This window comes from Oncorhynchus gorbuscha, linkage group LG03 (genome assembly GCF_021184085.1).
Source record: "Oncorhynchus gorbuscha isolate QuinsamMale2020 ecotype Even-year linkage group LG03, OgorEven_v1.0, whole genome shotgun sequence".
Classification (NCBI taxonomy): domain Eukaryota; kingdom Metazoa; phylum Chordata; class Actinopteri; order Salmoniformes; family Salmonidae; genus Oncorhynchus; species Oncorhynchus gorbuscha.
Window position 1 is genome coordinate 67,559,064 of NC_060175.1, and position 16,189 is coordinate 67,575,252.

Genomic DNA, 16,189 nt, shown 5'->3' on the forward strand with positions numbered 1-16,189 from the left:
GAGAGGCTTTGAAGCCATCGGTTGGCCATATTGCACTCCCTAGTAGGAGCAGTCCGCCATTGGAATGAATGGAATTTTACAGTATTTCAATTAAATGTTTCAAGGACAAAATTACATGTATTTAAGTGTGCGTTCATAAATCCACTCTGGAGTGCTAGAGTGCACTCTGGGTATTCATAAATTCAGAGCGTTGGTAGAATGTCCATTCATAAATTCAGAGCGTTTCGCTCCCGTTGTGTTCAGAACACACACTGGACTCTCTGGTCGAGTAGTAGGGTTGATCAGAGCGCTCTGACCTCCCAACTGCAGTCAAGCACCCAACCTAACTGGCTAACGTTGGCTAGATTGCTAGCTACTTCCAGACACAAATGAGAGAACACCTCACTCTGATAATTTTACTCGCCCCAGCAGAGCTGGTTAGGCTTTTTTCGTGTTATCCAGAGCGTTGGTGAATAACTGCTCTAAATTGTTATTCAGTTAATTATTCTGCTCTCTGGCACTCTCAGACGAGTCTTCTGATATCGAAGTATAGCCAGAGTGAGGAGAGTAACATTTGTACTGTCAACAACAACAAAAATTGTTTAAGGAAAATGTTTTTATATATATATATATATATATATGTTTAGCTCACATAATATAATTTAAATGTATGCATTTAAGGTGTATGTAATGTAGTAAACTAGTCAAACATAATGTAGATATTAAAAAATGAATTTTTATAGCTTCCAAAATATGTTTTTACAACGGAGGAGGAATACCAAGATGGCTGCGGTGTGGCTTCAATACATTTCCCCCTGGTAATCATGCAGGGGTCATACACATCATTGGTCCTGCCATGGGACCCTGCAATCCAGAGCTCCGGGTGCCAAGCGCACTTAACGGTACATACTGTAGCTTGTCCTCATATTTAACCAAGACTCAACTTCCGTAGGCGGATGGATTTGGGGCCGTCACGAGTTTATTATAGGGCAGACCCTTTCACGTGATATTTGTTTTGCAACTACAGATGACTAAAGTTGTATCATTTGACATTGATTTTATTCTCTTAGTTGCTTACTGCTCAGCCATCACCCTCAATTGTAAGTTTTATTTATCCTATATAAAAAAAAACAGGCACATTTTACGTGAAAAAGCTTTGATGCAATATCCATCTTTTGAATGGTTGTTTATTTCAAATCCACAGTGTTACCTGTGAGAAATTAGAAGATGGTGAGTTGATAGTCCAAGGATGGTTCACTCAGATGACAAAATATGTGTGTTCTCACCTTGAAGGTATGAACAAGGAGAAACCATAATCCACATTAGTCAAAATGGGTCTCTCTAGTACATAAACTGTTTCTCGACCTGCAAGGGACACTATCAATGTTCGCTACATTGATGTCAGAAGTGGGATGATGGGTTTGGGTTATTTGTTTCCACAAGGGATACCACCGGAATGGACAGAGATCCCTGAAGTCAGTCCTTCTCATCTGTGTGCACTCAAAGTTGCTCTTCTGCCTGAAGACTGGGGGGTTGTTCGGCTGAGCATAAGTTAGGTCATCGACATATACAATAGGGAAAGCTAATATGAATTCAATTCATGATATAAATAGATTTGGTGAATTTACAGTGATGCATGTTAAAGTAACACATCATAACGTTTGCAGGAAGCATTCACGATCTCACAGGAACTTGGACCGATATAAATGGCTATACATCCCGCTGTCGTTATGAACCACCTTTGGGAGAAGTTGACCTCAGTGGTCTCGAACAGTTGGGACTACTATAGTCTATTCCTTTACAGCAAACTTAAAATCACAATCATTGGCTGTATTGCTGAATAATTGGAATAGTTAAAAAGGCAAATGTCTAACTCTCTGTATTATGTTCAGGTAAGGCTCATTGAGATCATTTCTCTTCTTCATACAGCTGTGGTTCTATCACCTTGCACCTGCCGAGCCAGGTTTCCAGCCAATCATCACTGCTTACAATCTCCCGCCACCGGCAGTAGGTGAATATTCAAAGTATACGACATGCAATGAATGTACCATATGTTACGTTTTTTTTAAAGTATTATTATATATTTTTTATTCCTCTGTCAATTTAATGGTGATATTTGTTTATTTTATTATAATAACATAAATAATTAGCATATACTGATGGAATTGATACTACACTGGAAAAACATATCATCGCAACATGTAACAATTTCAAAGATTTTACTGAGTTACAGTTCATGTAAGGAAATCAGTCAATTGAAATAAATTCATTAGGCCCTAATCTCTGGATTTCATATGACTGGGAATACAGATATGCATCTGTTGGTCACAGATACCTTTAAAAAAAGAGAGGGACGTGGATCAGAAAACCAGTGTTGTGACCACCATTTGCCTCATGCAGAGCGACACATCTCCTTCACATAGAGTTGATCAGGCTGTTGATTGTGGCCTGTGGAATGTTGTCCCACTCCTCTTCAGTGGCTGTGCGAAGTTGCTGGATATTGGTGGGAACTGGGACGCTGTCATAAACGTCGATTCATAAACGTCTTAAATTGGAGACGGTTGCCCCCTTGTGGCTAAATATGGAAGTGAAGTCTGTAACACATTCCTCTCTTCCAGCCTTGCTTTCCTCCAAAGCAGAGTGGCCAAACACACTGACAGGCAACAACCTTGTTTTGAGAAATTCTTCAAGAATTCTAAACCAGATTAAGCATGTTTATAAGGTACCTCTGTATACACCCTGATATGCTTAAATCCTTATTTTGTTCCTTCTAGGTCTGATAAGGTGTTTGTTGAGTGGAAGGGGAAGGGACTGGCCACAATTGAAGACATATATAGATAAGCAATTAGCATCATTCATCCAATTAAAGAATACATTCAAACTCTCTCAATCATATGTTATGTTATTTACAAGTCAGACACTATATCAAAAGGGAAAATTCAAAATGTTGATACCCTCCCTGTACAACATTCGTTTTGGTCCGCTACAGCGCCCTCCCGACTCAAAACACCTCATCTCACAGTTTGTCTCCAGCTACACAGAGGCCTCAACTAGTCATCTCAAGGAGAACTGGGGTAAAGAGTTCAATATTGACATCTCAGATGATCTATGGGGAGAAGCCCTGTCTAGAATCACTCCTGTTCCATCAATGAAAATATCAATTAATACAATACAAAGTCAAAGCCAAAACCAAATGACATATAATTTAACCCCAGGTCTCCTCACTGTGTGACAAATGAGGAGGATTCATTAACTCATCTTTTTTGGCTCTGCCCCCTAATTAATCATTTTTGGAGGAACGATTGGTATTCAAAGGTATATGAGAAGGACATTGAACCTGACCCCGAACTTGCTCTCTTTCGGTGCTCAGTCTATTCTAAGATAGTCCTATGAGGAACAACAGGCTCTGATGTTTGGAATGGTGGCTGCAAAACAAATGATCCTCACAGAATGGAAGTTAGCCATCCCCCCCTTGCTTCCGTAGATGGCAAGCAGAAAAGATTAACATCATAAACATTTTTTTTTTAAACATTTTAAATCAGGACTAACTCCTCCAGAAGATTTTTCAAAAGTTGGGGTCCGTTTCCTGTCTTTCTGGACTGATTGTGAACACTGATTAGGAACACATTTTTTGTTGTAACTGTTATAGTGTTCTTCTATTTTTGTCCCATGTCTTGCTGAGGCAATACTTCACTTCACAAGTCAGGTAGCTGTTTTTTTTGTTATTTTTGTGTTTTTGTTTTGCACTCATTTGTAAAAGAAAATCATTTGAAAAAAAAATAATAACAATTTGAATTAAAATAAATAAAATAATATATAGGGAACACACATGATGAACTAACTGTGTCTGAATGTAAACATAATTAGGATGAATGTGTTCCCCTCTACCCTAGTGTTAATTACTATTACATATTAAAGAACTGGCAGTACATATGTGTGTCTATCTCTCTGTTTTCTTCCACGTACATATTAGACAAAGAAGAAAATCACTGAATAAATACCTTATAGATCAGTGGTTCTCAAAGTGGTGGTAGCAAGGTTTTGGGGGTTGCCAGTGAGAAACTGAAAAACACATACAGTGCATTCAGAAAGTATCCAGACCCCTGGACACACACATTTTGTTACATTACAGCCTTATTCTAAAATCAATTAAATAGTCCCCCCCCCCTCATCAATCTACACACAATACTCAATAATGACAAAGCAAAAACAGGTTTTTAGAAATGTTTTTAAAATAAAATTAAAAAAACATCACATTTACAGAAGTATTCAGACCCTTTACTCTGTACTTTGTTGAAGCACCTTTAGCAGCGATTACAGCCTCGAGTCTTCTTGGGTATGACGCTATAATCTTGACACACCTGTATTTGGGGAGTTTCTCCCATTCTTCTCTGCAGATCCTCTCAAGCTCTGTCAGGTTGGATGGGGAGCGTCGCTTCAAAGCAGTTTTCAGGTCTCTCCAGAGATGTTCAATCGGGTTCAAGTCTGGGCTCTGGCTGGGCCCCGCAAGGACATTCAGAGACTTGTCCCGAAGGCACTCCTGCATTGTCTTGGCTGTGTGCTTAGGGTCATTGTCCTGTTGGAAGGTGAACCTTCACCCCAGTCTAAGGTCCTGAGCGCTCTGGAGCAGGTTTTCATCAAGGATCTCTCTGTACTTTTCTCTGTTAATCTTTCACTCGATCTGGAATAGTCTCCCACAACATGATGCTGCCACCACCATGCTTCACTGTAGGGATAGTGCCAGGTTTCCTCCAGATGTGACGCTTGGCATTCAGGCCAAAGAATTCAATCTTGGTTTCATCAGACCAGAGAATCTTGTTTCTCGTGGCCTGAGAGTCTTTAAGTGCCTTTTGGCAAACTCCAAGCAGGTTGTCATGTGCCTTTTACTGAGGAGTGGCTTCCGTCGGGCCATTCTACCATAAAGGCCTGATTGGTGGAGTGCTGCGGAGATGGTTGTCCTTCTGGAATGTTATCCCATCTCCACAGAGGAACTGTAGAGCTCCATTGGGTTCTTGGTCACGTCCCTGACCAAGGTCCTTTTTAATTTGAACTGTTATTTAACTAGGCAAGTCAGTTAAGAACAAATTCTTATTTTCAATGACGGCCTACAAACAGTGGGTTAACTGCCTTGTTCAGGGTCAGAATGACAGATTTTTACCTTGTCAGTTCAGGGATTCGATCTCTCGGTTACTAGTCCAACGCTCTAAACACTTTGTTGGCCAGCTCTAGGAAGAGTCTTGGTGGTTCCAAACTTCTTCCATTTAAGAATGACGCAGGCCATTGTGTTCTTGGGGACCTTCAATGCTGCAGATATTTTTTGGTACCATTGGGCTCACGAGTGCTGCAGCGGTCTAAGGCACTGCATCTCAGAGCAAGAGGCATCACTACAGTCCCTGGTTTGTATCCAGGCTGTATCACATCCGGCCATGATTGGGAGTCACGTAGGGCAGTGCACAATTGGCCCAGCGTCGTCCGGGTTTGGCCGGGGTAGGCCGTCAATGGGGGTTTGGATTGATTGGTTGGGGTTGCTTGGGGGAGAAAGATGCGGGCAGGGCTGGCCCGTTCACCTAAAGAACACAAAGAGGTAAACATAAGTGTTGAAGTAGACAAATCCCATAACTAGTCTTAAAGTTATGTTCCTATTTCAGTCTTTTAAAAATATATTTTAAATGTATCAATTGCGTATGTGTGATTGTTCTGCAAATTGATTTGCTTTTGTATGATTTTGTACACTTTTAGAATGTCATGATTTCCGTTAAGTTTAGGTCATTTTGTAGAGATGATGACTTACCGGTAAATTTTTGCACAGGAAGCATTGTCTGAAATAGAAGAACAATGACATTGTTAGTGTTAATCAACAATTACAATCAACAATTATTTAACAGCCTGTACACTGACCAACCTCGAAAGTCCGTATTGACTATCCTGCAATGCCCCTATTTATCCTGACCAGCCTGTGAGTCCCCTATTTACAATGACCAGCCTGCGAGGAACCTATTTATCCTGACCAGCCTGTGAGGAGCCTTTAATTATACACCAGCCTGGGAGGAGCCTTTAATTATACACCAACCTGGGAGGAGCCTTTAATTATACACCAACCTGGGAGGAACGTTTAATTATACACCAACCTGTGAGGAGCCTTTAATTATACACCAGCCTGTGAGGAGCCTTTAATTATACACCAGCCTGGGAGGAGCCTTTAATTATACACCAACCTGGGAGGAGCCTTTAATTATACACCAACCTGGGAGGAGCCTTTAATTATACACCAGCCTGGGAGGAGCCTTTAATTATACACCAGCCTGGGAGGAGCCTTTAATTATACACCAGCCTGGGAGGAGCCTTTAATTATACACCAACCTGGGAGGAGCCTTTAATTATACACCTACACTGAGTGTACAAAACATTAGGAACACCTTCCTAATTTAAAAAAAGAAAGTAATTTAACCTTTATTTAACTAGGCATGTCAGTTAGGAACAAATTCTTATTTACAATGACGGCCTACCCCGGCCAAACCTGGACGACGTTGGACCAATTGTGCGCCGCTCTATGGGACTCCCAAAGTCAAATATACACTGGAGTTGCTTGCCAAGAAGACAGTGAATGTTCCTGAGCTGCCAATTTAAACTACTTGAAAATCTATGGCAAGACCGGAAAATGGTTGTCTGGCAATGATCAGCAACCAATTTGAAAGAGCTTGAAGAATTTTTAAAAGAATAATGGGCAAATGTTGCACAATCCAGGTGTGGAAAGCTCTTAGAGATTTACCCAGATAGACTCAACTGTAATCGCTGCCAAAGGTGCTTCTACAGAGTATTGACTCAGTGGTGTGAATACTTATGTAAATGAGATATTTCTGTATTTCATTTTCAATACATTTGCTAACATTTAGGGGAAAAAAATCTAAATTTAATCCATTTTAAATTCAGGCTGTAACGCAACAAAAATGTGGAATAAGTCAAAGGGTACGAATACTTTCTGAAGGCACTGTAGTTAGTCTCTTTACTACTGGTCTGTAGGATACCTTGCCCATGTCGATAGCGACGCTGAATTTATTGACTAGAACACGGAAGTAGCATTGGAGACGACTTTGTCCAATATATCTATAACTAACCCAAGATAGTTCATCTGTGTCGTTTAGTGGGCGCAAATGAAGCATAGTGGAAAGAACATGCAAGTAGGTGGGTGAAGCTCCTACTGGCGTGTTGTAGAACGTTTTAGGGAACGCCTCCTCTGTGAAGTGCGCCTGTGCACAAACCCATTCTGTCTGTATTGATGTTGCATGTAATTGTGTGGAGTAAAGAATGACATAGCCTACTGTCGGAACTAAAATACCTACCTAACTCATATTCGACTGAAAATGTATCAACTACAGTTATTGCGCGTGTTTTTAAATGAGCGTTTAACCGCGGCTGCTGTGGAGATTTTCGGGGCAGTTGAGAAAACGGTAATGGAGTACCAGGAGGAGAATGATCGGCTACGGAGACTGCTGTGGGTCACGCCAGAGATAAAACAACGTAGAATAGGTTCGTATGCTATTCCACTGATATATAGTTCTACTCAATCAATAAATTTTTTGAATTAAGCTACCAGCGATCACCGTTTCAACCATGCTAAAGGAGTTGTTTTGAAACGTTTACCGTACATGGATAAAAACAATTGTCTGCGTCGCGAAAACGTTTGTTTACGGATGTAACCGTGGTTCTCTGATTAGAGAACGACACATGGGAACTCCTTTCCAGTTCACGCGATGTGATTGAGATGCTTAATATCAAACATGTTTACGGTCACGCCACACCCTTACTGTACCCACGTGATATGTGATATGTCACCATAACAGGCGGGGTGGTCTCTATTACTCCACTTGAACCCCACAGAGGCGAACGACATGAAAGCTATGCAATTACTCAACTCTTTTAATTATTATTTTTATTATATCTTTTAAAAAGTTTTATTGCAGAAAAAACAGTATACAGACAGACAATGATAACATATGCTAGGGGCTACAGCAAATTACAGATTATACAAAGACCTTAAAAGAAACACACATATTGATTGTTTTAACAGCTTTCGTATTAGAAGAATGTAGAATGGTCTTAATGTACTGCTCTAATTCCTTATAGAAAACACGGAAGAGTGTTTTTTTATTAGTGAATTTACATGTATGATTATAAGATTTTGCCATTAGCGCAGTAAAATTGAAGTAAAATTATTTTTCTTTATATTTATTATAGTTAAGGAAACAGGGCAGCACATTCTCCCATAAAAAAAAACGAAAGTCATCAAGAATGTTAAAAATGATAAAACTATGAATATCTTTCTGTTTTTTTTTCAATAATATGTATGACATTTAATGAGCATCTTTCCTGTTGATCTTAGATATGGTAATCCCAGGGTATGTTACTTTTTCCTTGACTGGAATATTGTATATAGAGGGTATCACATAGTCTTTAACAGCAAACAATTCACAACTGTAATAGGGAAAGACCAGATGCTTTGGAAAAAATATTTATCACATCAATCAACTGCTCTAGGAATCTGGTCAGCATCTTTCAAAAAGAGGGTGGTGTCATCTGCAAGCTGATTTATGGTAATATCTCGGTCAGAAATTATATCGCTGGATTTAACAAAACTTGTAAGAAGTTGGGTTGCAAGCAGGAAGAGGAACGGTGAAATTGGGTGACCTTGCTATTCCTCATGAAGCCAGATTGGGTCTCTTCTATAATTGAGTCCAATACTGCCTTAATTCTTTTTGCAAATATAGAGGCTAATATTTTGTAGTCGTTATGTACCCCAATTATCGAGGAGAAGCAAGTCTTTCTTGGGCTTAGTTATTCATGTAATCAGACCTTGAGTCAAACTGGGAGGGAGAGCATTATTTGCAATGCTTTCAGAAAAGTCCTCCAATGGAAATGGGGCTAACTGTTGAAAATAAGTTTTAGAAAACTCAGTCCCAGGAGACTTATTTTTTTAAGGTGTTCAAATAGAATAAATGATTTATTCAACTATAATAGGGTCATCACACTGTTCTCTCTCAGCCTCCCCAATATATTTCACATCCCCCAGAGAGTAAAAAAAACAGTCGAGGAAACCTCACAATACTTATAAAATACTATATAAATTCATGTTGAAGTTGCAGCTAAAGATAGAGATGAATTTGGGATCATATTTAATTGTTGAATTGTATTATTTTTAGAGTGGTATTTTTATAACCTGAAAAAATAAGATGAGTTTTGTTCACCCTCCTCTTGCAGCTTCTTCCTAGATCTGACAAAGGCTCCCTCTGCTTTCAGTTTATACATATCATCCAACTTGTGTTGTAACTCAAACAGAACAGATTTGTCCTCCTCTGAGAGACTTTCAACATGCTTTTGAACAAGAGAGGTGATCTTTGTAATTACACTTTCTTCCTCAGCTCTCCTCGTCTTGGCAAGAATACTCCCATATTTTCTTAAATATTTTCTAACCTCGTTATTTAAAAAGCTCCCAGTTATTACTGTATGAATTGTCATTTATAGCTTCGTTCCAGAAATGTGTAATTAATTTGTTTATCTCCATCTTGACCAACTCGTGTTTTAATATAGAGCTATTCAGCTTCCAGTAGGATGCTCTGCCAAGGCCATTATCAGGGATGAAAAGTTTAATGTCAATATAAATAGCTCTATGATCAGTAAGGGCAGTGTCAAGGATGTTAACAGAAATACCCTGTTTATCAAAACATTTAGACACCAGCCAAAAAATCTATGCGTGATTGTCTGGAGCGTGCCTTATTACTCAAAGTGAAAGACTTTAGTTTTCGTAACGGTCGCCAAAGAGGCTGGGAGAGGCTGTACCAAAGAGGCTGAGAGAAGCTGTACCAAAGAGGCTGGGAGAGGCTGTACCAAAGAGGCTGGGAGAGTACCAAAGAGGCTGGGAGAGGCTGTACCAAAGAGGCTGGGAGAGGCTTTACCAAAGAGACTGGGAGAGGCTGTACCAAAGAGACTGGGAGAGGCTGTACCAAAGAGGCTGGGAGAGGCTGTACCAAAGAGGCTGGGAGAGGCTGACCAAAGAGGCTGGGAGGGGCTGTGCCAACGAGACTGGGAGAAGCTGTACCAAAGAGGCTGGGAGAGGCTGTACCAAAGAGGCTGGGAGAGTACCAAAGAGGCTGGGAGAGGATGTACCAAAGAGGCTGGGAGAGGCTGTACCAAAGAGACTGGGAGAGTACCAAAGAGGCTGGGAGAGGCTGTACCAAAGCGGCTGGGAGAATACCAAAGAGGCTGGGAGAGGCTGTACCAAAGAGGCTGGGAGAGGCTGTACCAAAGAGACTGGGAGAGGCTGTACCAAAGCGGCTGGGAGAGGCTTTACCAAAGAGGCTGGGAGAGGCTGTACCAAAGAGCCTGGGAGAGGCTGTACCAAAGAGGCTGGGAGAGGCTGTACCAAAGAGGCTGGGAGAGGCTGACCAAAGAGGCTGGGAGGGGCTGTGCCAAAGAGACTGGGAGAGGCTGGGAGAGTCTGTACCAAAGATGCTGGGAGAGGCTGTACCAAAGAGGCTGGGAGAGGCTGTACCAAAGAGACTGGGAGAAGCTGTACCAAAGAGGCTGGGAGAGGTTGTACCAAAGAGGCTGGGAGAGTACCAAAGAGGCTGGGAGAGGCTGTACCAAAGAGGCTGGGAGAGGCTGTACCAAAGAGACTGGGAGAGTACCAAAGAGGCTGGGAGAGGCTGTACCAAAGCGGCTGGGAGAGGCTTTACCAAAGATACTGGGAGAGGCTGTACCAAAGAGGCTGGGAGAGGCTGTACCAAAGAGGCTGGGAGAGGCTGACCAAAGAGGCTGGGAGGGGCTGTGCCAAAGAGACTGGGAGAGGCTGGGAGAGTCTGTACCAAAGAGGCTGGGAGAGGCTGTACCAAAGAGGCTGGGAGAGGCTGTACCAAAGAGACTGGGAGAGGCTGTACCAAAGAGGCTGGGAGAGGCTGTACCAAAGAGGCTGGGAGAGGCTGTACCAAAGAGGCTGGGAGAGGCTGTACCAAAGAGGCTGGGAGAGATTGTACCAAAGAGGCTGGGAGAGGCTGTACCAAAGAGGCTGGGAGAGGCTGTACCAAAGAGGCTGGGAGAGGCTGTACCAAAGAGGCTGGTAGAGGCTGACCAAAGAGGCTGAGAGGGGCTGTACCAAAGAGGCTGGGAGAGGATGTGCCAAAGAGGCTGGGAGAGGCTGTGCCAAAGAGACTGGTAGAGGCTGTACCAGAGATGCTGGGAGAGGCTGTACCAAAGAGGCTGTACCAAAGAGGCTGGGAGAGGCTGTACCAAAGAGACTGGGAGAGGCTGTACCAAAGAGGCTGGGAGAGGCTGTACCAAAGAGTCTGGGAGAGGCTGTACCAAAGAGTCTGGGAGAGGCTGTACCAAAGAGTCTGGGAGAGGCTGTACCAAAGAGGCTGGGAGAGGCTGTACCAAAGATGTATTTCAGAAAACAAAGTGTGATAATTAACCATATAACCAGGGCATGCTCCAGGCAGAAGCAACATGAGCAGTTGCTTAGGACCCCAGACCACTCATAATAATAATAATGAAATAAAAAATACACTAACGTTCAAAAGTTTGGGGTCATTTAGAACAAAAAATGTTGGTCCATTAAAATAACATCAAATTGATCAGAAATACAGTGTTGACATTTTTAATGTTGTAAATGACTATTTTAGCTGGAAATGGCAGATTTGTTATTCAATATCTATATAGGCGTACAGAGGCCCATGATCATCAAATCCAATTTTATTGGCCACATACACATGGTTAGCAGATGTTAATGCGAGTGTAGCGAAATGCTTGTGCTTCTAGTTCCGACTATGCAGTAATATTTAACAAGTAATTTAACAAATTCACAACAACTACCTTATACACACAAATACACACAAATGTAAGGGAATGAATGAGAATATGTACATATAAATATATGGATGAGCAATGGCGTGCGGCAATTGCAAGATGCAGTAGATGGTGAAGAATACAGTATATACATATGAGATGAATAATGTAGGATATATAAACATTATTAGAGTGGCGTTATTTAAAGTGACTAGTGATACCTTTATTGAGTCCGTTTAATTAAGTAGCCAGAGATTTGAGTCTGTATGTTGGCAGCAGCCTCTCTATGTTAGTGATGGCTGTTTAACAGTCTGATGGCCTTGAGATAGAAGCTGTTTTTCAGTCTCTCGGTCCCAGCTATGATGCACCTGTACTGACCTCACCTTCTGGATGATAGCAGGGTGAACAGGCAGTGGCTCGGGTGGTTGTTGTCCTTGATGATTTTTTTGGCCTTCCTGTGACATCGGGTGCTGTAGGTGTCCTGGAGGGCAGGTAGTTTGCCCCCGGTGATGCGTTGTGCAGTCCGTACTACCCTCTGGAGAGCCTTGAGGTTGAAGGCGGTGCAATTGCCGTACCAGGCGGTGATACAGTCCGACAGGATGCTCTCGATTGTGCACCTGTAAAAGTTTGTGAGTGTTTTAGATGACAAGCTAAATTTCTTCTGCCTCCTGAGGTTGAAGAGGCGCTGTTGCACCTACTTCACCACTCTGTCTGTGTGGGTGGACCATTTCAGTTTGTTCGTAATGTGTACGCTGAGGAACTTAAAACTTTCCAGCTTCTCCACTACTGCCCCGTCGATGTGGATAGGGGTTGCTACCTCTGCTGTTTCCTGAAGTCCACGATTATCTCCTTTGTTTTGTTGACGTTGAGTGAGAGGTTATTTTCCTGACACCACACCCCGAGGGCCCTCATCTCCTCCCTGTAGGCTATCTCGTCGTTGTTGGTAATCAGGCCTACCACTGTAATGTCGTTTGCAAACTTGACGATTGAGTTGGAAGCGTGCATGGCCACGCTTTCATGGGTGAACAGGAAGTACAGGAGAGGGCTGAGAACACACCCTTGTGGGGCCCCAGTGTTGAGGATCAGCGGGGTGGAGATGTTGTTTCCTACCTTCACCACCTGGGGCAGCCCGTCAGAAAGTCCAGGACCCAGTTGCACAGGGCGGTGTCGAGAACCAGGGTCTCGAGCTTAATGACAAGTTTGGAGGATACTATGGTGTTAAATGCTGAGCTGTAGTCAATGAACAGCATTCTTACATAGGTATTCCTCTTGTCCGTATGGGATAGGGCAGGGTGATGGCGATTGCATCATCAGTGGGCCTATTGGGGCGGTAAGGAAATTGGAGTGGGTATAGGGTATCAGGTACGGTGGAGGTGATATGGTCCTTGACTAGTCTCTCAAAGCACTTCATGATGACTGAAGTGAGTGCAATGGGGCGATAGTAATTTAGTTCAGTTACCTTAGCTTTCTTGGGAACAGGAACAATGGTGGCCATTTTGAAGCATGTGGGGACAACAGACTGGGATAGGGATAGATTGAATATGTCATAAACACACCAGCCAGCTGGTCTGCGCATGCTCTGAGGACGCGGCTAGTGATGCCGTCTGGGCCGGCAGTCTTGCGAGGGTTAACACGTTTAAATGTTTTACTCACATTGGCCACGGAGAAGGAGAGCCCACAGGCTTTGGTTGAGGTCCGTGTCAGTGGCACTGTATTGTCCTCAAAGAGAGCAAAGAAGTTGTTTAATTTGTCTGGGAGCAAGATGTTGATGTCTGCGACGGGGCTGGTTTTCTTCTTGTAATCCGTGATTGACTGTAGACCCTGCCACATACGTCTCGTGTTTGAGCCGTTGAATTGCGACTCTACTTTCTCTCTATACTGACGCTTTGCTTGTTTGATTACCTTGCGGAGGAAATAGCTGCACTGTTTGTATTCAGTCGTGTTTCCGGTCGGCTTGCCATGATTAAAAGCGGTGGTTCGCACTTTCAGTTTTTGTGCAGATGCTGCCATCAATCCACGGTTTCTGGTTAGGGAAGGTTTTAATGGTCACAGAGGGTACGACATCTCCGATGCACTTGCTAATAAACCTGCTTACCGAGTCAGCATATACATCAAAGTTATTGTCAGAGGCTATCCGGAACATATCCCAGTCCACGTGATCGAACCAACCATCACCCCTGTGTTCCAATGGCACGTTATGTTAGCTAATCCAAGTTTATAATTTTAAAAGGTTAATTGATCATTAGAAAACCCTTTTGCAATTATGTTAGCACAGCTGAAAGCTGTTCTGATTTAAGAAGCAATAAAACGGTCCTTCTTTAGACTAGTTGAGTATCTGGAGCAGGGATGTGGCTCAAAAGGGCTAGATTACAGACTCAAAATGGCTAGAAAGAAAGAACTTTCTTCTGAAACTCGTCAGTCTATCCTTGTTCTGAGAAATGAAGGCTATACCATGCGGGAAATTGCCAAGAAACTGAAGATCTCGTACAACACTGTGTACTACTCCCGTCACAGAACAGTGCAAACTGGAGGAGTGGGAGGCCCCGGTGCACAACTGAGCAAGAGGACAAGTACATTAGAGTGTCTGGTTTGAGAAACAGAGGCCTCACAAGTCCTCAACTGGCAGCTTCATTAAATAGTAACCGCAAAACACAGTGAGTCTCCGGGATGCTAGCCTTCTAGGCAGAGTTCATCTGACCAGTGTCTGTGTTCTTTTGCCCATCTTAATCTTTTCTTTTTATTGGCCAGTCTGAGATATGCCTTTTTCTTTGCAACTCTGCCCAGAAGGTTGTGGCTACTGTCTCTGGCTGCGTGTAGACTCAGTCTCAAGTCAAAGTCGAGTCCCGAGTCTTGAGGTTCCAAGTCCAAGTCAAGTCTTAAGTATTTTTTTTATTCTATCAAATCCAGTCTTGGGTGGGTGTAGTCCAACTTGCATCAGTACAGATCGAGTCCAGGGAGGCCCCTCTGACAGGGCCCATGAAGTGACCATGTCCCTGGTGGAGTATGTTACTACGCTGTCTAGAGTCGGTCTACCTTCTGCACTGTATGATTTTGACACTGTAGTGGTAATCAAATGTGCCAGTCCCTGCTTTGAGACAGGGTGCCCTTTGGTGTTCTCCCCATAACGCACAACAAAAACTGTTCTGTTTGACCAACAGTTCTTGCTGCAGCAAGACAGGCACTCAATGCCATAACCGGGCAAAGTGTATGCAACTCACAAATCTCCTGTGAGGGCTGGTTAATGTGATGATGAAAGCACCTTAGGTAAGAATGCTGGGGTTGGTCGAAGCACTGCCTTAGATCCATCTTCTGCTAAATTGAGGCATGATGGATGGGAGGGCATGGAAAGCATGCTTAACTTAAAAATTGCCAATAGAAAGCTCACATAGCTCAAGTGAAGACGGGCTCAAATGGTGGGCACATAAGTGATTGTAGGACAACATATAACTCCTATGAGGGTACTGAATAAGCTTTGGGGGGCCGTAACCTGCGGGCACCATTCATGAATTTGCGATACAAGAGGGTTTGCCTATGGTGATGCACCTGCAATCTGGTCATGGCCCATAAAGATGGGTACCATATACACTTTGAATGTATAAGGGGACTACCCTGTAGCCACAAGCTCCGGGAGGAAAGTCAAAATGTCAGAAATTGGGCAGGTGATTCTGCATGGTCGACACACCACTTCCTCAACACATTCCACATTCCAGGAATACAGGGTTAGCGTAAAGGATGCCTGTCTGCCTGAATTGTATCAATTACCAAGGAGGTCAACCCTGCAGCTACAAGGCGGTCACGTTCAGTGGCCACACCCACACCTTCGGTATTCTGGGTTAGGGGTGCCAAAGCTTACCTTTCGACTTGTGATAGGAGGTCTGCTCGGAGAGAGGTGTGGAGCAACAATGTGGAGCAACAAGTATAACTGATGCGCTCTCGAGGCTGATCGTCTTCAAAACCTGAGGGACCAAGGTATTTGGTGGAAAGGCATACATCAGCCCCTTGGCCGTCTGTGTGATAGGGCACCAACCCTGAGTGCGCCTGCTGGACCCTTTATGGAGAACCACATAGGACAGGGACGGGCAACTTTGATGGGGGTAGGGCCCACAAAACATCTGAACTCATCATGAGGGGCATTAGTTGCTCAAGGGTCTGTGTACCCATATGTTGATCCGAGGGCCTTCAAACGTTGCCCATCCATGACATAGGACAATGGGTTAAGTCTTGCAATGCGAACAGATTGAAGAGGGCCTCCTCTGGAGAGAAGCTCTGCAGCCTGAATCTCCACCTCCGGCAGGTGTATTTGCTCTGAGTGATGTAAGATGACCATTTTGCCCAAAGCAGTAGCTCCCTTGCTACCTGGTGCAGAGCCATTGAC

The 16,189-nt window shown here is 43.2% G+C and overlaps 1 protein-coding gene and 1 pseudogene across 1 annotated transcript; both read left to right on the forward strand.

Annotated features, from left to right (window-relative positions):
• The first annotated feature begins 7,237 nt into the window (after window positions 1-7,237).
• Window positions 7,238-16,189, forward strand: part of LOC124017495 — a 45,921-nt pseudogene continuing 36,969 nt past the window's right edge.
• Window positions 9,920-11,577, forward strand: LOC124031760 (retinitis pigmentosa 1-like 1 protein). The gene is made up of 2 exons (XM_046343394.1): window positions 9,920-10,566; window positions 11,229-11,577. Exons 1-2 carry the CDS (start codon window positions 10,135-10,137, stop codon window positions 11,508-11,510), a joined length of 714 nt encoding a protein of 237 aa, XP_046199350.1. The 5' UTR covers window positions 9,920-10,134; the 3' UTR covers window positions 11,511-11,577.